Raw genomic sequence first — 24512 nt, 5'->3', positions numbered from 1 at the left:
AGGGTCAAAGGAGTCGAAGCCAAACGAGCCTGACGAGGAGCGAGACGATCTCGACGCGTTCACTCGAGATTTCCCCTACGAGAGGCTTCCTTCTCCCCACCTCTCACTTCTGCTGAACCCCATATTACTCAAACATAAATATCTCCAGCTTCATCAACGAAGGTCTCAGGCCTACAGAAATCCCCAGAGCGACAGCAGCAGACTCGCAGATGAGGGGGCGAGAAATCGAAGGAATCTGCCTCTTCTGTGGTTCCTGACCTACTTACTATCTCTGGTTCAATGTCATCAAGGGTGGATCGTATAGGGGTTATTATTCAAGATTTCCATTCGAGAGAATTTCTTGAGACGCGTGTTCGAGTCACGCTTCACTCATTCTTTTACCATTCCCAGCGGCGATGTCTCTTTTGGCTCCTGGTCCACTTCCTACTTCTCCCTTGCGTCCGCATGCCGTTCCCATACTTGTAGCGCGGAAAAATGAAGCTCCGACTCGTGGGTTTCGCGAGAGAGTGTCCATTCGACGCGTCCCTCCTCGCCTCACCTCACCTCTCACTCTGCCTCTCTCTTCGGAATCCGAAAGAGCGAAAGATCGTGCATCCACCGAGAGAGCGTGGTGTACTGTACCGAAAAAGGAAAAGGCGTGCGAGCGAGCGAAGGGGAAAAAAAAAACAGAACCAAAAGTACGTAAAGAAAGTGCGAGAGAACGAGCGAGTAAAGCAAAGAGAGAGACCGTGAAAGGGACGGAGAGAAGGGAAGACGATCATGGGCGTTTAAAGCTCCTCCTCGACGGGGATCTGTGGGAAGAGGAAGCAAAGAAAGGGCGAGTGCGTCAGGTTCGTTCGAGGGAGGGCAAAGGAAAGGTCGTAGAGATGGAGAGGGAAACGATTGAACGCACCTCCTCCTCGTACTCCTCCCCCTGCTCGTCGTCGACGGTAGCATCCTGGTACTGGGTGTCTGTGAAGGCGGAAGAGAAAGAGGAGGAACAGAGTCAGACAAAGAGAGGGAGAGGAGCGTTGAGTAGGAAGGAACAGCGGCGAGGACCCACACTCGGAAACGAGATCCTGCAAGTTGGACTCGGCTAACGAGAGCACGCAGAAACGACGGAAGGAGAAGGAGAAGGAGAAGGAGCGGTCAGCGACGAGGAAGGAGTCAGCGACGTCGACCAGAGAAAAGAAAGAAGCACGACTCACCCTCGGTGAACTCCATCTCGTCCATACCCTCTCCGGTGTACCAATGCAAGAAAGCCTTCCTCCTGAACATGCTGTAGAAACGAAGTCGACCTCGACATACGTCAGCTTCAACGAAAGAGACGCGACGAGGAGCGAAAGGAGAAGAGGAACGAAGAGACAAAGAACGTACGCCGAGAACTGATCTCCGATCCTCTTGAACAACTCCTGGATGCATGTGGAGTTTCCGATGAAAGTGACCGACATCTTGAGTCCTTTGGGAGCGATGTCACTGTGAGATAAGGAAGAAGGAAAGGGAGAAGAAGTCGGTCTCGAGTCGTCGCAACACGTTTCCTTCTGCGACCTCCTCGAGCGAGAGATGATGTTGCAGAAGAACGAAGAGACGAGTAGCATCCAAGAGAAAGGACTCACCAGTGAGCAGTCTGGACGTTGTTGGGGATCCACTCGACGAAGTACTGGTGGTTCTTCGCCTGCACGGAGACCATCTGCTCCTCAACCTCCTTCATAGAGACCTTTCCTCGGAAGTAAGCGGCGACGGTGAGGTATCGTCCATTTCGAGGATTGGTAGCGGCCATCACTGATAACAGAGATCGAAAACGAAAGCGGAAGGTCAGCGTCGAAGAGGCAAGGGAGGCGGACGTAAAGACAGCAAGAGCGAAGACTCACTATTCGAAGGCTCAAACATCTGCTGAGTAAGCTCTGGGACGGTAACCGCTCGGTACTGCTGAGATCCTCGAGCGGTGAGAGGAGCGAAGCCGACCATGAAGAAATGGAGTCGTGGGAAGGGGACTGGCGCATTGTGAGGTCGAACAAAGTCAGGCTCGTCTCCTTACCTCGAAAGGACGAGAAATAACTGACCCATGTTGACAGCGAGCTTCCTGAGATCGGAGTTGAGCTGTCCAGGGAACTGGAAGAGAAAAGAAGGGAGAAAGGGTCATCGCGTCGTCCAAAGGAAGCAACAGAGGAGAGTGCGAGAGCAAACTCACTCGAAGACAGGTGGTGATACCGCTCATGACGACGGAGACGAGGTGGTTAAGATCTCCGTAGGTCGGGGTGGTGAGCTTGAGGGTTCGGAAGCAGATGTCGTACCTGGAAGAGGGAAGAAGAAAGAAAGGGTGAGCCAGAGTTAGTTCGTCGGAGAGGAATGAGTCCAGACGGAGGGAGAAGACGTACAAAGCCTCGTTATCGATACAGACTGGTCAAAAAAAGCAGTGATGGATGTCAGTTCGTGTTCGAAGAAGCCGTTCGTGCGGACGACGAGGAAACGGGTTGACTCACAGGTCTCGTCAGAGTTCTCAACGAGCTGATGGATCGAGAGAGTAGCGTTGTAGGGCTCGACGACGGTATCAGAAACCTGGTCAGCAGAAAAGTGTAAGAATAGAGGGATACGTCAGAGACGAAGCGGAGAAGCGAAGGACGAGAGCGAAAGAGGGAAGACGCGTCGAGATCGAAACTGACCTTAGGCGAAGGGACGACCGAGAAGGTCGCCATCATTCGATCGGGGTACTCTGTAGCAAAAAGAAAGAGGAGAGTAGAGTCAGCGAAGACGCCTCTTCTTACAGGCTGGAGAGAAAGGGGAGAAGAAGCCTGAAGAGGACGACGCGCTCACCCTCTCGGATTTTGGAGATCAAAAGCGTTCCCATTCCCGATCCGGTTCCTCCTCCGAGGGAGTGAGTGATCTGAAAACCCTGGAGACAGTCGGTGTTCTCGGCCTCCTTTCGAACGACATCCAAGACGGAGTCGACGAGCTCGGCACCTGGAGGGGAGAGAGAGAGGGAGACAGGAAGCAAAGGAGTCAGTCCATGAGCTCTACTCCTCGAGATTGCAAACTGAAGCATGAAACTGACCCTCAGTGTCTTCATTACGCGAAGAAGCGGAAGCAAAGAACAGTCAGCTCTCAGATCACGAAGCCCAAGCTCAACCAACGTCGCAACTCCGAACTACCTCCTTCCCTAGCTCGACGACACTCACAGTGACCCTTGGCCCAGTTGTTTCCAGCTCCAGACTGTCCGTGAATGAAGTTATCGGGCCTGACCGCGTCCAACGGATCAGCTCAGTTCTGAACCAATCGTTCCTCCCTCGTCCTCGTCTCCGGTTGAGCTCACCTGAACAAGCTTCCCAAAGGTCCACCTCGGATAGAGTCCATGGTTCCAGGCTCGAGATCGACGAGAACGGCTCGAGGAACGTACTTCCCAGCTGTTGAGCGAAGGAGGGAGGGAAGGATCGGCGGACGGAGTTGAGGGAGGGTGGGGAGATGGAGGGAAGGCACGAGCGAGGGAATGAGCATTCTTGCAATGAGGGGAGTATAGGGAAAGAAGACGGACCTGTAGCTTCGTTGTAGTAGACGCTGATCCTCTCGAGCTGAAGATCGGAGGTTCCCTTGTAGCTGTTGGGATGGAAGAGGAAGAAGGAGGGACGAAACGAGGTCAGCTTGCACTCCCTTCCTCTCGAAGCTCCCGAGCTCCGTCGGCTAGCTCGCTGGACCTCTAAGAAAGTGATACAGCGAAGTGTAGCTGAGTACTCACACACCGTTTCCGTCGAGTCCTGATTGAAAAGAAGGCAAGAAAGACGGCAGGGAACGAAGGAGATGAGCTCGAGCTTTCACGCTCCTACCCTACCTTCCTCGCTGTCCTCCACCTCTTCCCTCCATCTTTCCGAGGCGAGACAAGCGAAGGAGACTTACCATGCTCCTCAGAGATGACCTCCCAGAACTTCTACTCGATTCGGGACGAAACCAAAGCAGTAAAGAGCTTCAGCCATCGAACCAAACGACCTTCCACCTCCAGCTCTCGATACTTACAGCTCCGATTCTACAAGAAAGCAAGGTGCAGAGCCATAAAATATCAGCTTGTGGTTTCATCGAGAGAGAGAAGAGTAGTCAAGACGTACTGGTTACCGCACTGTAGAAGGAGAAAGGGTAAAAAGGGAAGAAGGGAAGGGAGGGGTCCAAGCTCATCAGTCTCGCATCTCCTTCCTCCCTTGGTCTTTCTCGCTCCTTTCGCCGCAAGATAGAGTATAGAAACGAGCACTCACTTGACCGGTCTGGATGTGGACGATCTCACGCACTGTCGAAACCGAGGGTGGAGCAGGAAGGGAAGGAGCGAGGGGAGGAAGGGAGGAGGGAGGGAAGGGCAAAACAAGGACGAGAAGCAAGCAGGTCAGCTTTTCCGTTCAGACGAGAGCAATATAGTAGAGCAAAGGATCAAGCGATAGTGGGATATGGGGACCTACTTTTGACGAGGGAAGGTGGGGTTGAGAGAAAACGAAGGAAAGGGAGGGAACGGTGAAGAAGGTGAGAGGGGGAAGTCAACCAGAAGTCAACGTGGTGGTTTGGTTGAGGACGCGCCTTGGAGAAGAAAAGAAAAAAAAAAAAAAGCGGCGAGGCTGATTTCCCTTTCTTTCTTTCACGATCCACATCTCATGCTAGACGATCTGATCTCAGAATCTGGTTAGCTCTTTCCAAAACACATCGAGAACGACGCAGGACAGAGCTGCACGCTCGACCTCCCCCCGTCCTTTCCTCTGCCTCTCTCCGGATCTCCTAAGAGGGGCCATCATCAAATATCGGCCTCTCGGTTCAAGAGTCGTCCCTCCATCCCTCCGTGCACCATCACGACCTGACCGGTAACGTGACCTGAGAGAGTCTCGCTTGCGAGGGCGAGAACCTGAGTCGCGACGTCTCGAGGGTCGGCGAGCTTTTTGAGGGGAGTTCTGCAGAAAGGACGTCGGAAGAAAAAGTCAGCGAAGTGAAAGATAAAAATGGTCGAGGTGAAGGGTTCCCTCACGTAGCCAAAGCTCGGTAAACGACGTCAGGGTCTGCGAGAAGCGACGCGACGGCAGGGGTTTTGATCCTGAGCAACCAGCGAACGAACTTTCAGCTTGGGTCGAAGAGGGAACGAAGGATAGAAAACAAGGTACAGAGCTTACCATCCAGGAGCCACAACGTTGACTCTAGCTCTAGGAGCGAGCGTCACAATCTCGTTCTTCAAGCTCAGAGCGAGACCCGTCATCAGAGCGCTTTTCGAGCAAGCGTAATCTGTACACCAGCGAAACGCAAAGTGTCAACTCGACTCGGGAGAGGAAGAAGAAAAGCAAAGGGACGAACCAGCGTGACCAGCTTCTCCAAACAGTCCTGCTGTCGAGCTGAACGAAGGCAAGGGAAGGAGGACTTGTGGTGAACTCGAATCCCTTCCTTCTTACGCGCTCCCAGCCTCGTTGAGATTCGACTCACCCAATGAAGACCACAGCGATCTTGTGCTTCCTATTCTCGGGAACGTAATGAAGCTGGTTCAAGAAAGCTCGTACCAGAAGGAAGGTTCCTGCTCGAACCCAAAGCGAGGAGGTTGTCAGCCCGATGAAGACCGCTGCTTGATCAAGAGAGGCAGCCACAGAGAGACGAACCTGTGAGGTTGATGTTGATAGTCTTGTTCCACTGCTCGAGAGTCATCTTGGACAAGGGAGCATCGTTCAGGGCGATGTAGGCGTGGTTGACTTTCGAGCAAAACCTAAAGGAGGTCAGCTCTCTTCTCTTTCCCTCCGCGGATCCCATCTCTTTTCTCTCTCCCACCTGATCTGCAGCCTACTCACCAACAAGCACCTCCACTCCCTTCCCTCCCATTCCCTCCCTAGCTTCAACGAACAGCCTCTCGACTTCCGCCTCCTTCTCTACGTCCGCCTGAGCTTTGACCAAGGCAGACGAGGAAGGGATCGAGTCCAAACCGGCAGGGTTCGAGTTGTAGTGAGCAGTGACGAGGGAGCCTTGAGAGAGGAAGAGAGACACGAGTTCGAGACCGAGTCCTCCTGAGGAGCCGGTGATGAGCGTGTGGGTAGATTCGAGGCCGAGGTCGAACATGCTGAGGAGAGGAGAGGGAGAGAGTTGGAGGGAAGGGAGGAAGGTGAGCTTCGATTTCAAAGTCAGGGTCGTGTTTGGTTCGACGTCGTTCTGACGACGATGGTAGATTTTTCTTCCCACCTCAACGAACTGATAGTTAGAGAGACAACGCTTACTCTAGAGCTTGCTCGATTTCTCTCTGTCCTTTGAACGCAAAGCCTGCGGTGTGCGCTCTCGCTTCTCCGTTCTCATGTCCTCGAAGGTGATGAAGATTGCAAAACGAGAGTGTATAAGTTAAGTTAAAGGGAGTCCGGTCTATCCTAGTATGTATCTACGTAGAGTCCCGTCCTTGAGAAACCTTGATGATGTTGTAACTACGAGGAGGAGAAAGGAAGAACGAACGTCAGCGAGCGGAAAGGTCAGGACGCGTCTCCTCTTCTCCTCATTTCTTCGTTTTCAAACAGCGAGAAAACGGGGACTCACGTTAAGCAGAAGCACATCACACATATTCCGTACACAGCGAGAGCAGCCGAACCCCATTTGAGAAGAGGAGACGTCCCTGGGACCCGCCGGAAGAGCGAGAAGTAGAAGAGGCCAGGGAGGATGAAGGAGATCGTGGTGGATCCGGTAGCTCCGACGAAGGAGAGGACTAGAGGAAGAAGAAGCATGGAAGAGTCAGCATGGAAAATCGGGCAAGAGTCATCGAAAGGAAGGATTCGAAGCTCACCAATCTCCAGGTCGTCGACGAGCAAAGCGATGATGAGTCCTCCGAGAAGAATCCCGACCGTCAGAGCAATGTACCTCGTCTGGGACATCTCCTTGACAAGCTCCTCAGGGATGAAGTCGTCCTCGAGGGTATCGTCTTCGTCATCCTCGTTCAGAGACTCGACGGCGGAAGCAGGAGTGGGAGGGGTTGCTGCCGTCTTGCGGTGGTGATCGAGGTGAAGGTGAGAGTAGGATTTGATGGTGCTGATGACTTTATCGAGAGCGAGTCGACAGGGATGGGCTTGAAGAGGGTACCTGGGGTGCAAACGGAAGAAGAGAAGAGTCATTCAGCTTGGGCGAAACGAAAGAGAGGAAGAGAGAGAAGGGGACGAACGAGAAGAGCACCATGAGGACGATTCCAAGTCGACCGATAGCGACGAAGAGCGAAGAGTTGGGGTACATGGCGATGATGTTGGAGCCGACCTTGGAACCGAAGGTGAGGTATCCACTGAAAGAGGAACAGACCATTCAGCGAGAGGTTCGACAAGCGAGACGAGAAGGAGAGAAACTCACGCAAGGGCCATGACTTCGTAGATGACGGTAGCGGATCCAATACTGGTACCAATGACGAGGTTCATCCTCTTCTGAGAGTTGTGCTTGAGCTCGTTGTAGACGGGGAAGAGGTTCTGGGCGCACCTGGAGAGATAAAGCGTGGGAGAGAAGGACGCGTCAGAACGAAGGAGCACAAGGAAAAAAGACGAGGAACGAACGTGTAGGCAAAGACTTGAACCCTGTGGGACGAAGAAGACGATGGGTCAGATGATGCGATACTTCATCAGAAGGAGGGAAAGTAACAAGCGAGACGAACGGAAAGGATCCGATGGCTCCTCGACTCCAACGGAAGTACTCGATGGGACCAGCAGGCTCGATATCGCCTGGTCGATGGAAGTAGAACACGACGACGACCGACAGCATGTAAAGGACGAAAACGAGAGCGGCTTGGGAGGTGAATCGTAGTCTGCAACGAAGAAGAAAAGTAGGGAAAGTCAGCGAAACAGTTCGAGCGCGACGACTTGAGAGGAGATGGTACGAACGAGTCGAGTCGCTTGAAGAAAGACAAAGGAACGTTGACAGCCATGGAAATTAGCAGCCAGAGAGGTCCAGACTTGAGGAAAGCAGGGACGGGGGAGGAGGGAGCGACGATGGTGTAGATGGTGGTGAGTGCCGTCGGGGTGAGGGTCTGCACGAGAAGGAACAAAGGTGAGTTGGTTTGAAGCGAGGTTACCTGACGGAAAGGGATCGAAGCTTACCTTGATGATGATGAGGTAGGAGATGGAAACACCGAAGCACTGATGGGCGAGAACGAAAGAGAAGGGAGAGAGGTTCAGTTCTGAAGACGACGAGTTCTTCGAGAAACCAAACAACTCACCTTGATAGCGATAGCCAGATCAAAGAAGACCGTAGCTCCCTTTCCGAACGTGAGCATGCTCACCTGGTAGCAAGGGTCGAGGGAAGAGGTCAGCTTAGTCTCAAACTCGCGGTTCAAAGCGAGGTCCCGAAAAAGAAAGGGAAGCCGTGGGCTGAAGTTCAGAGGGGTGCACTCACAGCGTTGAAGCTCGACTTTCTAGCAGGTTGAACCTTCGCAGCACACAGTGAGAGAAAGTAGAGTCCCGAGAAGGCGAGGAAACCAGAGGTAGCACCTGGTGCAGAGGGAGAAGGAGGAAGGAGAACGTTCGTCAGCTCGACAGAAGAGGAGCGATCAGAGGGAGGGGTCGAGGAAGATGGACGAACACGATATAAGACCTGGCACGATTCCTATACTGGCAAAGGCAGAAGGGAAAGCGAGCATTCCGGTTCCTGATGGAGGAAAGAGAGGGACGGCGAGGTCAGCAAAGGCTTGGGGAGGGGAGGGTGCTCAAAGCTCAGCCGCTCGTCTCCGTTCCTTCAAGGACGAAGAACCATCCATCCCTCCCTCTCCACCTCTCCCGTATCATACTAGACTCGCCTAAGATGGTGTTCGCGAGACTTAACATTCAAGAAGGGATAGTTAGCTCTCTGTATCGCGACCCGACCCTTGAGCTCCTTCCTTCTCTTCCTCCGCACTCTCTCCCTCCCTCTCCTTCCTCCTCGTCAACCAAGACGGCTATAACTCACTTTGAAACTGAACTGAATACCGAAGCCGATCCTCCAGCATGCTTTGCGAGGTCTAGCTGATCCTCGTCGATGTCTTGAATGACGTGAGTCGCACCCAGCAGAGGAGAGTCAGGACCGATCCCAGGGGCGAGGACGGTCGGCTCCTTGGTGGTAGAAGAAGGGATGGCAGAGTAGGCGTGCGACATGGCTCTGGTGGATTCTGAGCCAAAGGGAAGAGGGAGGAGGAGCGAGGGAGAGGAGAGGGTTGAACCCAAAGGGGGAGGAAGGGAGGTTGATGGACGTTGAGAGTCAGGAGGGAGAGAAGAGGAGAGCCGGGCGACGCCGTATTTGGTTCAGCCTGTCACGCGTATGATCCTTTGGATTTGGTTCCGAGATATAGAAGATTTTCAGAGAAAGGGAAGGTTCAGCTTGAGTATTGAGATGTGAGCAAGCACGAAGAAACCCGCGAGCGAAGAGGGATGGAAAAGCCGTCGACGCGTCCAAAGTGCTTCCCTCCTCCTTTCTGTTCGACCTCGACTCAGCTCGTCGATTCAAGAAACCCAGTCCTTTCAAGAAACTAGAGAAGAGAGGTTGTTCGTTCATGTCACCTCTCTACCAACCACACTCGGGTCCTCCGTCCTTCCACCGTTTCCTGATCTCCTCCAAAGGGACTCCTCCCTCCTTCCCAATCTTCCTGTTCACCTCCTCGTGCCGCTCCCAAACATACTTCTCCGCTCCAGCTCTCGTCTTGACAGCTTCCAAGATGGCAGCCTCTCCTCCAGCCCGCTCGACCTTGACCGCAAAGTCCTTTCGGCAGTGCGAGCAAGGGTAGAGAACCGTGAGCGCGAGGAGGAGAGCGGCGAGGTGGGATTGTTGAGAAGGGGTTGGCGTAGGGGGTAAAGCCGAGACGAGCGCGTGAAGGAGAGTCCAGGTCGAGCTGAGAGGAGGGAGGGAGGGAGGAGAGAGGGAAGGAAGGAGAAAAGCGTGAGCTCGAGCTCGAGATTCGTTCCTTCCTGCAAAACAACACCTCCGCGAAGAAACACATTCTGACTCACCGACCGAGCTCCTCGATATCGGGAGGGCAGTTCTTCCTCAACTCAGCAATCTCCTCGTCTGACCGAAGCCCTAGAGTGGCGAGCGTCGTCGATGCGGCTGCTCCAGCGGCAGCCAACCCTCCAGCACCAGCTTTTGACGACTCCCTTCCGTCTTCGGCAGCCTTCTTCTTCTTGGCAGGGAAAGAAGGAGGTCCGTTCTTCATGTAGGAGCTAAAAGAGGTGCAAGCCTTATCATCGAACGAGGAGGACGAGGGGAAGAAAAAAGGGAAGGAAGGAGGAAAGGTCAATGATCCGTCATCCCTGGCTCTCCTTTCCTTCCGTCTTCCTCGCTCGTTCCCAAACCATGAGCTTGATCGGCCTGAAACTCACCTTGCAAGGTTTCCCATCCTCGTCGTAGAAGACTTGTGGTTTCCGATCCTTGAAAGGGTGGTTATCGGCGGAGGAGGAGGAAGGAGAGTCGGCGTGGAGGGGGGACGAGGTGGCAGCGAAGAAGCCCAGGAGGACGAGAGATCCTGCTATCGGAGGGGCATAACGACGAGCTTGACGAAGGAGAGGGAACGGGGAAGGGAAGGGTGGCATAGTGATGGAAAGAAGAGAAGGTGTTGAAATGAGACGGTGGTGGTTTGAGTCGAGGAAGGGACCAAGGAGGCATGTCGAGGTCAGCCGTGAAAAGCGGTCACCGAGCGGTTGCTAGCTCGCCTCGAAGTGTGAGAAGAGGGAAAGGATCTATCAGCCAGAGGAGACCCTTTTGGCGGTCCGACTCAACCCTGCGTGTTTTTCTAGGAGCGATCGTGTGAAAGTGTGAAAGGCGGGAGAGCTGGCAGTTCAACGATCTCGACGCGTTCACTCGAGATTTCCCCTACGAGAGGCTTCCTTCTCCCCACCTCTCACTTCTGCTGAACCCCATATTACTCAAACATAAATATCTCCAGCTTCATCAACGAAGGTCTCAGGCCTACAGAAATCCCCAGAGCGACAGCAGCAGACTCGCAGATGAGGGGGCGAGAAATCGAAGGAATCTGCCTCTTCTGTGGTTCCTGACCTACTTACTATCTCTGGTTCAATGTCATCAAGGGTGGATCGTATAGGGGTTATTATTCAAGATTTCCATTCGAGAGAATTTCTTGAGACGCGTGTTCGAGTCACGCTTCACTCATTCTTTTACCATTCCCAGCGGCGATGTCTCTTTTGGCTCCTGGTCCACTTCCTACTTCTCCCTTGCGTCCGCATGCCGTTCCCATACTTGTAGCGCGGAAAAATGAAGCTCCGACTCGTGGGTTTCGCGAGAGAGTGTCCATTCGACGCGTCCCTCCTCGCCTCACCTCACCTCTCACTCTGCCTCTCTCTTCGGAATCCGAAAGAGCGAAAGATCGTGCATCCACCGAGAGAGCGTGGTGTACTGTACCGAAAAAGGAAAAGGCGTGCGAGCGAGCGAAGGGGAAAAAAAAAACAGAACCAAAAGTACGTAAAGAAAGTGCGAGAGAACGAGCGAGTAAAGCAAAGAGAGAGACCGTGAAAGGGACGGAGAGAAGGGAAGACGATCATGGGTTAAAGCTCCTCCTCGACGGGGATCTGTAACCCTAAATGCCAAGAGGCCTTCTCCCGCACTCTAGAGCGTCATCAGCTCTCTCTCAAGCATTGAAGCACATGATCGATGTTCTACCTTTGCTTAGGGAAGAATGTGGATCACTTGAGAGGAAAGACACGGTCACATCACGATCATGTCGACGCGTCGCGCTGCCTCCTCTTTTTGCCCTCTTGAACCTGGTCCCACATCTTCAGCGCTCTTTGTCGAACTTCTTAGAAATTAAAGGCCAGAGGTCTACTCGGTTTTGTAGATGGTGAAGAGTATCGGCTCGACGACCTATCACGGCGCGTCTTTCATCTTTCTTCCTCATCCTCTTCCACTTTCATTCCTCTTCTTTCTGGCTCGAAGAGTGAAGAGTCGATTCATTATTTTGAGTAGTCAATACAGAGCAAGACACATCAATCGTATTCATGAATGAAAGAAAGAAAGGAGAGGGAATTCGATAACTACGACGAACACGACGCGATGAAAACAAGAAAGTTAAGGAGTGTTGCGAAAACCAACCGCCGAATCTTAGTCGTTCACCACGTCAATCTTAGTTCCAGGAGCGGGCCTGCACAAAAAGGCAACGGACCGAAAACCCCGTTCAGCCAAAGCAGTACGAAAGAAAGAACCAACAGAACCGAAATGATGAGACGCGATGAACCTCCCCACCTCCCTCCCATCCCTTCGGTTGTTCTCGATCTTGGATCTTGCTGTTAGTCATGGACGCGAAAGCTCCGGCGAGGGATCCAGCAGAGATGAAGAGTCCAACTCGCTTGGCGAGCTCCTCTTTCTTGCACCAGTCTGAGCGAACAAAATGAACGCGACGAGATCGAGGAGCGACGACGAGCGAGAGCTCCCTCGGTTCGGCAATGGTAGATAAGAAGAAGAGAGTGCTCACAAGTGAGGTCTGTAGAAAGCGATGGCTTGACCGACTGTCCGATACTGCCGAACGAGGGCAGAGGGGACTCGAGTCAGACACGAGACGGAGACGCGACGCAACGTGACGAGCGAGGAAAGGAGAGAACCTGAGAGACGACTCACCCGACGAAAGCTCGACAGACGTAGAGACCCGCAGGAGTGGTAGCTCCAGCTTGACAGGTGTCCTTCCTTCTCTACTTTTGAGACACACGTTCAATCCGGCACTCGCGTTGAAACAGACGGTGATATGATTCCAGTTGATGAGGCTGAAAAGGAGACAGAGTCGGAGCAGGGCCAAAGAAGAGAGAGAGAGAAAACAAGAACGCGACCCGAGATCGATCTTCTTCGGTCGATTGTGGCAGGTAGGCAGAAGTTCCAACTCAACAGAGTTATGTAGCCCGCCGCCCTGAGTGTGAACATGGTCGGTGGTCTGAGATCGAACGAAGTTACTTCTCACCCCGATCCCCTGCTTCCTTGAGCCCATGCGTTTATCAATCACTCGGGAGTCCAAGGACGATTGCGACGACGCTTCGGCGGTTTCTTTTATTGTTTTTCCTCTCAGTCTCTCTCACTCACATTCTTTTTCTTCGAGCCACATACCTTCTGGACTTTCTGCACGTCCTCTTAGAAAACGAATTCCAGAGAGCTGCTCAGCTAGGTTGAGTCTAACGGTGAACAATCGGCTCGAGGTTCGAGGAGAAGCCTTCTTTCATTCCTCCCTCTCATTCTGCTTCTCTCTGGTTCAAAGCGCGAGTGGGAAGCAAGCGGGCGAGAGAAGCGACCTCTTGAAGAAGTCGAGGCCGTTGACGGACGACGTTGCTTGGATACATACGGCTGGGCTCTTCGACCGACGGAGTGGAGGCTCTTAGAGGATCTGAGTGACGATGATCAGACCGACGTTGGGGCAGTCCAGCTCTCTCTACTACAAAGGCGGAAAGGAAATAAAAGGATGGGGGAGCCGACGAACAAGACGGGAGATCCTCGACGAGGGAAGGCAACGAACGCAACCTGACTGCTGGTGATGGGCGAGACTCCAAACGAACTCGATCCTTCGACGTCAACAAGGGATCATCCCAACAGATTGAAAGAAAGTCCGACACGCTCGGCGAGTTTCTGCTCTGTCTGTGAGAGCAGAAGGGACAGGGCAACGAGTCGAGAAACAGCGACGAGCGACGAGGCTTTGACGACGAGGCTTTCTCTGAGGGGTAGGTAGGTGCTAGCTCTGTAATTGCAGTTGCCCTTCGTGAGTTTCACGTCCGATCTCATCCTGCGTCGCTTCCTCCAGCGTCGAACCAACATCCGACTGGATCACGTTTTCCATCTCGATCCAGTACCGGACCAGTCTCTCCAATCTCAAGCGAGATCGTGGCAGCACCCGGCTCTTCATTCCCAACCAACATCGAAGTCTCGTTCCAAGTCTGAGAACCCTTGGGGAGGATGGAGATGTCGACGAGGGCCTGAAGAAACCTTCGAATCTGACACTGAGAGTCGTGCTTTGGGAGTTCTCTCAGTTCGTTGTCTTCTGTCTCTCCATCGTCTCGTCGTCTCATCTACTGATCGATAGTTCTTTGCGTTACTTCACGTTCTTGTAAGAAGAGCATCCACCGTTGATGTCTCTGTCTGCGATGGGAAACGTGGTGGTGAACTACTACAGAAAGGATGAGACGGTCGATCCCTTCCGTCCCGTCAGTGCCGTCCAGTTTTCTCTCACGTTATCCGAACTCAAGCTGAGGTCTTTCCTCTCTTCTTCATCCACCATTCTTTTCCCTCCTCCTTCTAGCTCGACCTAGGCAGACCATCCGATCCGTCGGACGACCTACCCTGCGGCTCCTTCGATGCGCTCACCCCAGATCAGACTCAGCCTACTGGCTACAACTACATTGTCAAAGCTGCCTTCTTCTCTCCCTCACGCTCCTGCTCCCACTGACTTCCTCGTCGCTAGTCCTCTACGCGAGGGACGGTCGCGAACCGGCGTTCGCAACGCTCGAAGTGACGCACGAAGCGCGCAGCGGATCCTTCTTCTTTTCTGGTCTGCCTAACTCGTTACGCCGTGGCTCGAGATATGCGGGATCACAAAATGTGAATTCGAGCAGATAGAGTGGAGGGAGAGATGAAACCTTGGCAGCGATAGCGAAACAGGGCGTGAGGCTGCAAGGGACACCGGCGTTCTAGTCGGAATCACACGAAATCACTTCCCGTCTGCCCGCACCCACAAACAAAAAAACTACTGAAGAAGACTGATTCCTAACGGTGTGCGCTGGAACGCTCAATCCGAGGAGCTTCTGGGTTCCCGACTCCTCGGATCCGTGGAGTCGAGTTGCTCCAGGCGACTCCTCGGACTCCTTGGCAATTCGACCGGCTCGTTCTCCCTCCCTCCATCATCGAATCACAAACGGAAAGCACGGGCATCTAGATCTACATCTTGACTACAATGTATCAGAAGGACAAGTTGTTAGTGGAAAAACTGCCTTGTCGACAGAGCATCTCCCGAGAGGTACCTCCAAACGAGAGAAACGGCGAGCTCAAGCCAACTTCCGCGACTTCTTTTCGGAGGGCTCACTCCTCGCCCTTCTTTGCGCCCTGTATATTCCAGCCCGTTTTCTTGGTATGTAAATAGCTGGAGCTCAAGTATGCTTATGCACGCCCCTGCAGCTGCGGGGAATAAGCTTTGAGTGAAAAAAACTTCTCTGTCAGACGAGCGATCGGTTGAGCTCTTCCTCCTCTCTCCTCCCCCTATGAGCTCCCTGTATATTCCAACCAGTTTTCTCGGCATGTAAATAGCTGGAGCTAAGGAAAGTATATGCCCGCCAGCTCGGATGCAAGGAATAAGCTTTAGTGAAAAGCTTCTCTCTCAGTCAAGCGATCTAGTCGAAGGGAGGAAGTGAGGCAAGCTCAACGCTCCTCCCTGCCCAGTCCTTGAGCTCCCCCTGTCTACTCCAGACCATTTCGTAGATGTCTGAATAGCTGGAGCTCACGAATACCTATGGCCGCCCATCTGGTTAGAAGGAATAAGCTTCTAGTGAAAACCTTCTCTCTCAGGAGAGCCACAGGTAGGACTTTGGCCGAGGCGCCCAAAGTCAAAGTGCAAAATTTGCTAATCTGAAAAAAGGTTGTTGCTCGTTAGCTAAGGGCAATTTTCAAGGACCAAAAAGCTAAGATCGTCTGTGAAAACCTGCACCTGTGAGAGCTGATCAATCTCGCGTCGTCCAATCTCAGGGCCGGTCTGACTGGGCGGGGAAGGCCGGTGCAACGCGCTCTCTTGCTGTATACTCCAGATGGGTGAGTGCTTACCTGAGACGGTGGAGCCCTTCTATACATCCCTGAGAACACTCCCTCCAATAAGCTAAGCTCAAGCTGAAGATTTGCCTGCTGGGTGAACCGACAAAGAATGCACTCGAGCTTGAGCTCAAAGGCGAAGCTCGCTCTCGCCTCGCCTAGGCTGATTCTCAAGCTGCCGGGGTGAAAATCTTCTCGTTTGAAGGGGCAGACCTGAGTGGATGTATACTTCATCCCTTTAAGCCTTCAACCAAAACTTTTACTGGTGGCACTTCAAGCTCGACTTCCCTTCTCCACCCCAACGACGACCTCGACTCCCGCCACCTCTACACCACAGCACCTCTCCACCTCCCTTCTTCACCTCCTTGGACCCTTCCCATCACTAGTACACCTCTCCGTTCTGCTCGCTTCTTGGGATCTAGTAGGGGAGGAGATTTTCAGCTCGGTTCAGGTGAGCTCCTTCTCCTCCCTCCCTCCCTCCCTCCTTCTCGCTCTTTTCGATGTCTCTCCCTCCCTCCCTTCGACTGATATCTAGATGGGAGTTTCACTGGAATGTCAGGATGTATGTATAGAGTAAGTTCGAGCCTTCAAGTTGAGCTGAATATATACAACGGCTGCTCCTCACTATCCATCACATCCTTCCCTCCTCTCCTCAGCTTTCCCAGTTTTCGATTGCTGTAGAAACTGTTGTACTGACCCGATCTTCTTGTTCTTACCTTCTATAGATTCCTACGGGCTCCACCTTTCGATCCCACCCACTCCCGCTCTCTATCGTTCTCTCCTTGTATACTTGGCCTTCTCGTAAGTCCGAGCTTGCCTCCTTCCGCCTTTCCTTCCTCGCTTCCACTGCCGAGCTGCTGCTGGTGCATGTTTTCTGGGGTTTGGACAATGCTGGAGTTCTGAGGGGCTTCGTATACTAGTGGTGGATGGTAGGAGGAGTGGAGGAGGTTGGGCGAAGATTTTCAAGGGGATCGTTGGGGCTTCGAACGAAACGAGTCGCGCTGACCTCCTCCTCCCCTCTTCCCTCCTTCGATGCTTCCTCCCTCCTCTCCTATTCTATCTCGGCTCTTCCCCCACCACCCTCCAGCAGCACAGCCTTCCCTCTTCCTCTCGACCTCACCCACTCATCTCTACAGGTCCTCCTCCCTCTGCCCTCCCTGTCGGCCTTTCGCCACCTCTCCAACTCGACGAGCTCAACCTTGGCCTTCTCCCTTCCTTCTCGACCTCCCTCCCTCCCTCCCTCCCCTACCGCTTCACCTTCTCCACCAACCTCCTCTTCCCTGCTCTCAGCACCTTCCAGCCTTCCAATCCTTGCCTGAACCAGGAAACCTTCACGCTTCCTGTCTTCTTCACTGTCGTTCGTGCTCCTTGGAGACGAAGGCAGGGAGGGATGCTTCCTAGCTTTTCATTCTCTTGGATAACATGAGTTTGAGCTCTTCATCAAGTTTTATAGAGCAGGGAGGGAGAGGAGAGGGCAGCGCTGGGGTACAGAGAAGAGCTTGACGACGCGTCGAAAGGAGCGTCGAGATCATTCAAAGCAAGACCGGAACTATATCGTCGGTCTTGGTTAGCTTTATCCTCTACTGTAGTAGATCAGGAAAGTATACTTGGAAGGTTTCGTGGTGATCGAGTCTCTATCCGTAGAGCTGGTGTTGGTTTCAATTAGCGAGCAGTGAACAACGGTTGCACGAGTGAGCAGTACGTAGGATAGGAGACTGCTATCGGTGCAATATTTTCAGGATGAGATCTTGTACTTGATATCATTAGCGCCTTTAGTCAAGCTCACCTGTTTTTGAAGTCTAGTAAGGGTGAGAGAGGGAAGACGGCAATGAATCTCCCAAGGGGACGCGTTGGATTCACCTCTACGTTAGAGGAGTACATCTAGGACAGTCTTTTTCTTTCGAAGGCATTCACCCTAGTTGGATGTAGAGAAGGAGAAGCTGCAATTCAAGTAGAAGAACTGCAAGAAGAGTGCGAACTGAAGCGAGACGCGTCCAAGGAAAGACAGGCTGCTCTAACCAAGGCGGAAACTATATCGTCGGACTCAAAATCTTTCTCCTCTACTGAAACACATGAGGGGAGGATACTTGGAAGGTTTGGCAGAGATAGACTTGCTTTCGGTAGAGTTCGAAGCCCAGGCTAGAGTTGCACAGAGGAAGGAACCGAAGAGAACTCTCTACGAAACAAATCGAAAGTCATGAATGAAAGATGAGAGAAACATAGATCTTGGTAACTGCTCTCCAGCATCTTCCATGCTGGGTATGCATACTTTCCCATCTGCCAAAGAGACTTCGAGGAAGCAAGACGCGTCACAAAGGAGGAATCAATCAACCTATGTGTGCAGTAGACTCTGAGCAAACAATGCCCCTCTAGACCTACTACTGAAGTTCCAGAGGCTATGCTGGAACAGTTTGGTGGTGATCGAGCCGCTTTTGATAGAGCTGGGTGGGCCTTGATGAAGAACCCAAGAGCGACGCAGATGAATTCATTGGGGGTGTGCATGGTAGGAGGCTGCTCTCCGTGTCATATTCTTAGGATAGATATTTTTTGTTCATCTTCAGCGAGCCCCAGCATAGCACCACCTGAATTTGAAGGTTGAATGGTGATTGGAGGGGGGAAGAGAAAGACGCGTCGCGTCAGAGAGATCAAGCTCACTTCTTCTTCAGCTCTTCAAGACCAGCACCAGGAAGAGCTGCTGACCTTCCAGTACTTCCTCTGTATAGATTGCATGCCCTCAGCATCCCTCAAATCTATCTCGGCTCTCAGAGTAGCTATGGAGGTGGGACGAACAGCCAACAAGATCTGCCGCGTGTGGGCTTCTGTTGGTACTCTCAAAGTGAAACTTGACTTTATATATAGTTTGGAGAATGTTCCCTCTCCCTTACACTACGCAAGAACCAAGTTCCGCCTTCTATGGATGAAAAGGAACCACTTACAGTCCTTCTTCCGTTTGTTTTCGAACTGCCCGAGGAAGCCAGAGAACGCCAAAAAGGAAAGAGCCCACGAAAGTTCGAAATCCATTCTCACGAAGGGGAATCTCTGGCGCTTTCCGGCAGCTTGCCAGAAAGAGGCGAGAAATGCCAAACGAGTTCTCGCAGGGCCCTGGAGCTCGTCCCTCTTGACCGCAAACGCTCTCCTTCTCTTCCTCTTGTTTTTCTCGAATCATCCCCAAGTCCCTATACGAACCCTTTTCAGAGTCACAAATGTCTCCTCCAGTGAGTCTCGACTCTTCACTGTCTATCCCAGGATCTCAGGCGTCGTCCTTCCTTGGTCGCTTTGAGCTCACGCCTCCTCCTTCCGCCTCGACTCAGATCGCCTCCCCTCCTTCTCTCCAGGCCCTCCCTTCTCTCCCATGGGAGACAGTCGAACACATATACTCGTTCTGCGATCAAGAAACTCTTGTCTCTCTCTCGCTGGTCAGCTTCGGGTCGTGGGAGCTCGCAGGACCGATCCTGTACGAGAAGGTCGAGATCACGACGTTGGATGGGCTCGTCTTCGCTCTTCTTCATCGTGAGTTCGAGCTTCTTTTGCCTTTGAGTTCGGACCTTTCAGTCGAGAGTGCTAGCGATGAGCTGCAGGTGTCGTCAACTAAGTAGACAGGGAGGTTCCGAGCTGACCTTTCTCGTCCTTCCTTCTTCTTTCAGGACGTCGTCCCTTCCTCTTCTCGTCTCCAACAAGCCATCCCCCTCCTCTCTCGCATCAAGACCCTCTCAATCGCAATCAGGTCGTGGGATCAGGAGCACCAACCATACTTCGATCGCCCAGTTTTCGACGAGGACGACGACGAGGAGGATTTCGACGGATGCACGCTCCTCCTCCCTCACCGACTCCTCGCCTTCACCTTGTCCCCTCTCCCTCTCCAGTCCCTTCTACTTCCTACGGACACCCTAGGCCTCTACCAATTCTTCGGCTTCTGGTCACTCCAGCTCTTCCCACTCCTCAACCCAGTCGAAGTCATCCACAAATCGCTCGAACCTCCGGAGGAGGTCTGGTCCGGCGTCATCCTCGACATTTCGACCTCCTTCTTAGGACAATGGGACGACCTGAAACGAGTCGTCTGGATCGGAATGAACATCTTTACGGTTCCAATCCCCGCCACGGATGGGACCTACCGGGGGGATCCGTTGTACTCGCTGTGGAATCCGAGGGAGGGCGGCGGGAGGAGGAGGACGCTCGAGCTGGTCTCTGACTTTGCCTCTCGTCCGGGTACGGGCTACAGGGACCTCGCGAAGGGAGAACCATCGATACCCCTTGCTTTTTATCTCGCTAGAGGTGGAGTCTTGCAGCTGCCTTCGAGGCTGGTAGATCTGGAGGTGGTGGTGAGAGTGGGGAAGGAGGAGGAGAAGCTGATGGGGGATCACGTTGAGGGTTTGGAGGACTGGATGAAGAGGCTGGTGGTGGTCGAGGTAGTCTAGGTATCTCTTAGTCGACCCTACACCCCGTTGTGCTTTGTTGGTAGAATGAGTGGCGACGGTGGAGAGTCGTTTGAAGCTCGAGAAAGGGAAGAACGGAATTGATGTGCGACGCGTCTCGCCTCCTCGCATCTCGATCTTCCTCGCCAGCTCCTGACTCTTCACTTGGTCAGATTCAACCTTCTCGGCGAGGGCACACGTAAGGCGCCTTCTTCATTGCAAAACAGAGATTTGGCAGCTAATGAGAAGGACGGGTCGCGCAGAAGTTCGCCGCGTCGCTTCAATCGCTTTTCCGTTCCCTTTCGTCTCTTCGTTCTTCGCACGCGCACTTGAAAATTAAACGACTAGCTCCCTCCTATACAGCGAGTTTGAGCTTCACTCTACTCATATGGTGCGTCCTCCAGGGCCTCAAATGGTGTGAGCGCGGGGAAAGGTCGCTCGAGAGATCGCGTTGATTTTCAGGTCGTTTGTACTCATTCAGATTCTTATTTGGTAGAAGGCCTCGGAGGATGTTCATAGGGACTTCGAAATGAATGTGCCTGTATATCTACCGATGTATGGACGAAATCGAGGACCAGCAGCAAGATCAAAGCCGGCTGGACGCGTGAGTTGTTTCCCTCCTCACTCCATGACGTCTCAGCAAACAGACACCCTTCTCAACCTCTCCTCGCCGTCGCTGTTGCCGTTCGACAAGAAACCTTCCTCTGTATATCCTTCGAGTCCCTCGTCGTTGCGAGTAAACGAACGACCGAAGAAGGAAAGGAAAATAACAAAAACGAGGAAACGAAGACGCGTCGCAAACTCACATCAAAAACAACCGTCTCCGCCCTTGCCATAATCCCCGCCAAGCTCGGCGCATGCCACACCTCCATCTCATCATCGGCCAACTGCCAGAGAACTCCTCTAGCTCAACTCGAACACATCGAACCTGAGGTTCCTCACCGCCTCCATCAACGCGTCCAGATGAGCGTTGAACTTGATCCATACGGTTCGGGCAGCTCGACCTGGAGGGGTGTTGGAAGGGAGGGGACCAGCGTTGAAGAGGGAGGGATAGCCCGGGAGGGAGATGACGGAGATGGCGGAGAGAGGAGCACCGGGGAAGGAGGTGGTGTGTCGACGAGCTCGGTTTGGAGTTCGAGCGAGGTTCGTTTGAGGGAAGAGCAGGAGCATGGACGAGGGTTGGGGAGGGGTGTTTGGGTTGGAGGTTGGAGAGGAAGGTGGGAAGTTGGGGTTCAAAGGGGTGGTTTGAAGGAGTTGTTGGCGTTGTTGTTGGAAGAGGAAGCGTGCGAGGCGGCGGAGGGCGTCTTGAGGTCTTTGAAGGGTTTTTGGGAAGGGGCTCGAAGAGCTGCCATCAAGTGGGAGCGTTGGAGGTCGGCGCTGCGGCAGAAAACGAGGAAATGAGAAGACATGGAAGGAGGAGGGAAGGGTCAGCCGACAAAACAAGAACGAGAAGGACGCGTCGAATCGAGTCGCGAAACTCACCCAAGCGAATCAAACGAAACCTGGTCCTCATCCGACTGCATCTCTCCTCCCCCGTCCTCCTCATCCCCATTGTCTTCCGATCCAACAGCATCCGACTCGTCCTGCTCCTGCTCCAATCCCGCCGACATCTTGACCTCCGAACCCGAAGCAGAAGCAGAGGACGAGTTGGTCGGTTCGGTGCAGTGCGTTCCTCCGGTTCCGTCCCCGAGCAAACAGAGCGAGGTTTCGTTGTTCGTACTGGGAGTTGGGTCGGATGGCGCAGTCTGGAGTACCACAGGAAGCGAATGAACCAAGGTTAGAAAGGGAAGCCGAGACGAGACGAGGCGAGACAAAACGAGAAAGATCGATCAAACTCACAGTGGTACTTTTTCCTTGCACTCCCAATCGTCTCACCTGGATCCCCAGGAACGTAGCTCAAACGGCTTTCCCGAAGCTTGCTGAGTTGACGACCTGAGCGGAGCCAACCTCAGCTCTCCCTCCTCGACGAGTTCGATACCAGAGGCTTCTCGATGGTCTCGGACAAGAGCCTGAAGAAGCGGGAACGTTGACAGGGAAGTCATCATGGAAGTGGAGGAGGAGGAACCATCCAGGACAGTATCACCAGTTTCGCGTCCATCTCGTTGGTCGGTCGAGCCATCTCAGGAGGATTTCAAGATCCCTTCACGTCCGACTTCCCTTCGGAGAGGATGAACAAATCATCGAGGTTGCTCGGATACCAGCAGCAGCAACGTCAGGAGGACGACGAGGACGATCTATCGCGTTTGAGGATGGATTCGACCTTCAGTGCCGTCACTCAGTCGTCCCTCGGAGCCATCGTCAGGACGACCCACGGAGTTCACGACCCTTTCAGCTTCTCGGGACTCAGTCTCGGAGAGTCTTTCTCGACGTCCAATACTTGTCACAACAGGACCTTCTTGTCGGAGTGGACAGGATCCAACTCCTCGTTCAAGGTCAAGGAAGGAGGAGGAGACAACGTGTTTCGTCAGCATCATCGAAGGCAGTCGTCCATCGCCTCCACCGTGGCCGTCGGAGGTGCTCTTCCTCCTCCTGAGCCTCCCGTCTCACTCTTCGATGAGCCCAGACCCTACGCTCATGGTAACCAGATGCTCAACTCGCAGAGTTCGAGCACCGGTCTACCTGACTGGGCGAGGCATCGACCAACGCAGAGCTGGATGGATTCTCAGACGATTTTGACGAGCAGGATTGCTAGACCTGGTTTTGGGGATAGGATGTTCTCGCCTGATCAGTGAGTGATTGGAGCTCTGTTTCATTCGTTCAGTCCCGGCGAAGCAGATCGTTGACTGACTCCTCGCGTCGCGTTCCCCCCTTCGTTTCAGAGCAGTCAAGCTCTTCTCTATCACCACTTCCACCAACGGATCCAACAACGAATCCTTCGAGTCTCACCAGTCCACCTTCCCTCTCTTCAACAACCAACGAGCGGCCGAGGAGAGATCCGATTCCTCCGACTCAGGTCTTGAGAATCACTGTGGAACCTCGATAGAATCCTCCTATGAGAACGGCGCCGTCTGCCAGCGTGGATACCAGTCGTCGAGCGCCTCGGATTTGATCATCCACAGTGCCGAGGAGAGCTTCCAGCGGTCGTTCGCTATCAAACCCCTTCGACCCATCAGCAGGGATGCTTCGGAAAGCTGAGAGGGGAGGGGCTCGATGGTGGATCAGTGTTGGGCTGAAGGGTGAAAAGAGGGAAGGAAAGAAGGAGGAGTTGTGGCTGGTGAGGTGGGACAGTCTCAGACGAGTCAGACGCGGGCAGCCTCGCGAGCACAGGATATAAGCAGAGATGATGAGGCTCATTTAACATTTTTGAGCGTTCCTGGATGGACTAGAGCCCTTTCAGATCAAAATATTTTTCATCTCGCATCCGTCGGAGAAATGAGGGGAGGCCACATCCGTCTAAGCTAAACAGGTCCAGCGAAACCTGTCGACCTCGCTCGTTCCCTTCCCTCCTCCTACTTCCACCCCTTCCCTATTCATCAATCCACACCGGACTCACTCAATCAACATGGAAGCATTGCCCCAGCCACCGCCGTAAGTACTCCCGCGCACAGATCAGCAATCAAGCTCAGCTCTCTCGAGTTGTCGCACTGTGAACAAAGACAAAGAAAGGGAAAGAGCTGACCTTTTATTCCCCGCTTCCCCTTCCCTCCATGTTCTTGCGGCCGTCTTCTCACGCAGACCCGCAGCAACTCTTGAGGAGTCATGGGAGTATATTAAGGAAGGTATTCATCAGATTATGGGGAGTGAGTTGATCTTGGACTCTTTCCTATCGAGAAGAGATGCATGAACGTTGAGCTCCCGCCACCACTGACCTCGCTGATGCTGGTGGTCCATCGTTCTTGTTCTCAGCTGCACCTCAGACGAGCCTGCTCCCTCGATAAGTTACTCATACTATATGGCTCTATATGCAGCAACGTACAACTTCTGCACGTCTAGTCGTTTGCCCGCTCAGCTGGAGATGTTAGCACGGTCATCGAGGCTCGTGAGTTGCCTTGTGCCCGTCCGTTACATCGCTCTCGAGCCGTCGTAGGGGGAGCCTTCCTCTACACAAACCTCAGAACGTACTTCAAAGGCTACGTCCATTGACTCGCATCGGTCAGTCACCCATCTCTTCCCCTTTCCTTTCCTGCCCTGCCTAACCCAGGACTGACACCCCACCCCTTTCCCCTCATCTCCCCTTCCAAGGTCATCCCCTCCTCAACCTTCGAAGACCTCAGCATCCTCACCATAAGTTGAGCCAGCACGCAATCCAGTCTTTTGCTTCCCCGGAGATGAGTTCTAGTTGAAATCTCGTGGGAATACTATGAGAACGCGTCAAATTCACATATCTATCCAGAATAGAAGCAGAAAAAACTTCATCTCAAGTGGAAACCCTAGCACGCAGCTTCGGGAGGCCAGCACGCAGAGTTGAGCCAGCACGCAATCCAG

The 24512-nt window shown here is 53.2% G+C and overlaps 9 protein-coding genes and 2 non-coding genes across 11 annotated transcripts; 5 read left to right on the top strand and 6 right to left on the bottom strand.

The window, feature by feature from the left end:
* Positions 1–289: 289 nt before the first annotated feature.
* BDY24DRAFT_t72 lies at positions 290–372 on the top strand. Its single transcript has one exon. It is a non-coding gene; the product is annotated as a tRNA-Gly (tRNA).
* Positions 373–556: 184 nt separating this feature from the next.
* TUB2 (beta-tubulin) lies at positions 557–4507 on the bottom strand. Its single transcript, XM_076635932.1, has 22 exons — positions 4416–4507; positions 4218–4249; positions 4074–4084; positions 3985–3994; positions 3868–3898; positions 3710–3728; positions 3509–3570; positions 3290–3380; positions 3156–3214; positions 3032–3040; positions 2794–2940; positions 2643–2692; positions 2463–2538; positions 2358–2379; positions 2171–2273; positions 2043–2091; positions 1851–1973; positions 1596–1761; positions 1357–1455; positions 1188–1258; positions 1043–1075; positions 557–951 (listed from the first exon to the last, which is right to left on the bottom strand). Coding segments are annotated over exons 1-22 (1389 nt in total). The 5' UTR covers positions 4417–4507; the 3' UTR covers positions 557–826.
* A 234-nt stretch (positions 4508–4741) lies between these two features.
* Positions 4742–6036, bottom strand: BDY24DRAFT_342412 (SDR family NAD(P)-dependent oxidoreductase; the record flags this gene model as incomplete). Its single annotated transcript, XM_076637480.1, has 7 exons — positions 4742–4895; positions 4970–5035; positions 5112–5220; positions 5290–5327; positions 5416–5503; positions 5586–5675; positions 5772–6036. The coding sequence occupies 7 exons, from the start codon at positions 6034–6036 to the stop codon at positions 4742–4744; spliced, it is 810 nt and encodes a 269-aa protein (XP_076494908.1).
* A 259-nt stretch (positions 6037–6295) lies between these two features.
* Positions 6296–9269, bottom strand: BDY24DRAFT_394693 (transmembrane amino acid transporter protein-domain-containing protein). Its single transcript, XM_076641212.1, has 14 exons — positions 8875–9269; positions 8726–8745; positions 8512–8577; positions 8326–8420; positions 8150–8212; positions 8031–8069; positions 7815–7960; positions 7589–7738; positions 7491–7511; positions 7294–7416; positions 7115–7228; positions 6743–7035; positions 6499–6664; positions 6296–6389 (listed from the first exon to the last, which is right to left on the bottom strand). Exons 1-14 carry the CDS (start codon positions 9057–9059, stop codon positions 6347–6349), a joined length of 1524 nt encoding a protein of 507 aa, XP_076494907.1. The 5' UTR covers positions 9060–9269; the 3' UTR covers positions 6296–6346.
* A 196-nt stretch (positions 9270–9465) lies between these two features.
* BDY24DRAFT_342518 (FAD-linked sulfhydryl oxidase) lies at positions 9466–10111 on the bottom strand (the record flags this gene model as incomplete). The annotated part of the gene is made up of 2 exons (XM_076637488.1): positions 9466–9790; positions 9909–10111. 2 exons carry the CDS (start codon positions 10109–10111, stop codon positions 9466–9468), a joined length of 528 nt encoding a protein of 175 aa, XP_076494906.1.
* Positions 10112–10981: 870 nt separating this feature from the next.
* Positions 10982–11064, top strand: BDY24DRAFT_t73. Its single transcript has one exon. It is a non-coding gene; the product is annotated as a tRNA-Gly (tRNA).
* Positions 11065–12031: 967 nt separating this feature from the next.
* Positions 12032–12883, bottom strand: BDY24DRAFT_416663 (uncharacterized protein; the record flags this gene model as incomplete). Its single annotated transcript, XM_076643616.1, has 5 exons — positions 12032–12049; positions 12143–12282; positions 12380–12423; positions 12523–12593; positions 12857–12883. The coding sequence occupies 5 exons, from the start codon at positions 12881–12883 to the stop codon at positions 12032–12034; spliced, it is 300 nt and encodes a 99-aa protein (XP_076494905.1).
* Positions 12884–15942: 3059 nt separating this feature from the next.
* BDY24DRAFT_394689 (uncharacterized protein) lies at positions 15943–17097 on the top strand (the record flags this gene model as incomplete). Its single annotated transcript, XM_076641211.1, is given in 4 exon segments — positions 15943–16126; positions 16401–16471; positions 16488–16490; positions 16766–17097. Coding segments are annotated over 3 exon segments (292 nt in total), but the record flags the coding sequence as incomplete, so codon positions are not given.
* Positions 17098–18800: 1703 nt separating this feature from the next.
* On the top strand, positions 18801–20090 carry BDY24DRAFT_442784 (F-box protein). Its single transcript, XM_076644714.1, has 4 exons — positions 18801–18890; positions 18987–19185; positions 19320–19810; positions 19895–20090. Exons 1-4 carry the CDS (start codon positions 18879–18881, stop codon positions 19943–19945), a joined length of 753 nt encoding a protein of 250 aa, XP_076494903.1. The 5' UTR covers positions 18801–18878; the 3' UTR covers positions 19946–20090.
* Positions 20091–20990: 900 nt separating this feature from the next.
* Positions 20991–22206, bottom strand: BDY24DRAFT_416661 (uncharacterized protein; the record flags this gene model as incomplete). Its single annotated transcript, XM_076643615.1, has 4 exons — positions 20991–21464; positions 21590–21806; positions 21963–22096; positions 22171–22206. 4 exons carry the CDS (start codon positions 22204–22206, stop codon positions 20991–20993), a joined length of 861 nt encoding a protein of 286 aa, XP_076494902.1.
* A 49-nt stretch (positions 22207–22255) lies between these two features.
* Positions 22256–23222, top strand: BDY24DRAFT_371138 (uncharacterized protein; the record flags this gene model as incomplete). Its single annotated transcript, XM_076638141.1, has 2 exons — positions 22256–22815; positions 22907–23222. The coding sequence occupies 2 exons, from the start codon at positions 22256–22258 to the stop codon at positions 23220–23222; spliced, it is 876 nt and encodes a 291-aa protein (XP_076494901.1).
* Positions 23223–24512: the final 1290 nt, after the last annotated feature.

This window comes from Mrakia frigida, assembly GCF_051309035.1.
Source record: "Mrakia frigida strain ATCC 22029 unplaced genomic scaffold BDY24scaffold_23, whole genome shotgun sequence".
In the NCBI taxonomy this organism is placed as follows: domain Eukaryota; kingdom Fungi; phylum Basidiomycota; class Tremellomycetes; order Cystofilobasidiales; family Mrakiaceae; genus Mrakia; species Mrakia frigida.
The sequence above is the reverse complement of the archived record's forward strand: the minus strand, read 5'-3'. Positions and strand labels throughout refer to the sequence as shown.

What these genes read in the sequence shown, in the direction of transcription:
- TUB2 (XM_076635932.1), bottom strand. An exon ending in TGAGAACTCTGACGAGACCT is followed by an intron (nt 2,380 to 2,462) that starts GTGAGTCAACCC and finishes TTTTTTGACCAG; the next exon opens with TCTGTATCGATAACGAGGCT. An exon ending in TGTATCGATAACGAGGCTTT is followed by an intron (nt 2,274 to 2,357) that starts GTACGTCTTCTC and finishes TCCCTCTTCCAG; the next exon opens with GTACGACATCTGCTTCCGAA.
- BDY24DRAFT_442784 (XM_076644714.1), top strand. An exon ending in CGTCTTCGCTCTTCTTCATC is followed by an intron (nt 19,186 to 19,319) that starts GTGAGTTCGAGC and finishes TTCTTCTTTCAG; the next exon opens with GACGTCGTCCCTTCCTCTTC. An exon ending in GGGGATCCGTTGTACTCGCT is followed by an intron (nt 19,811 to 19,894) that starts GTGGAATCCGAG and finishes TACGGGCTACAG; the next exon opens with GGACCTCGCGAAGGGAGAAC.
- BDY24DRAFT_394693 (XM_076641212.1), bottom strand. Translation starts at nt 9,059, where the DNA reads ATGTCGCACGCCTACTCTGCCATCCCTTCTTCTACCACCAAGGAGCCG. An exon ending in CGTGCCAGGTCTTATATCGT is followed by an intron (nt 8,421 to 8,511) that starts GTTCGTCCATCT and finishes CCTCTGCACCAG; the next exon opens with GTGCTACCTCTGGTTTCCTC. An exon ending in GTCCTCATGGTGCTCTTCTC is followed by an intron (nt 7,036 to 7,114) that starts GTTCGTCCCCTT and finishes TTTGCACCCCAG; the next exon opens with GTACCCTCTTCAAGCCCATC.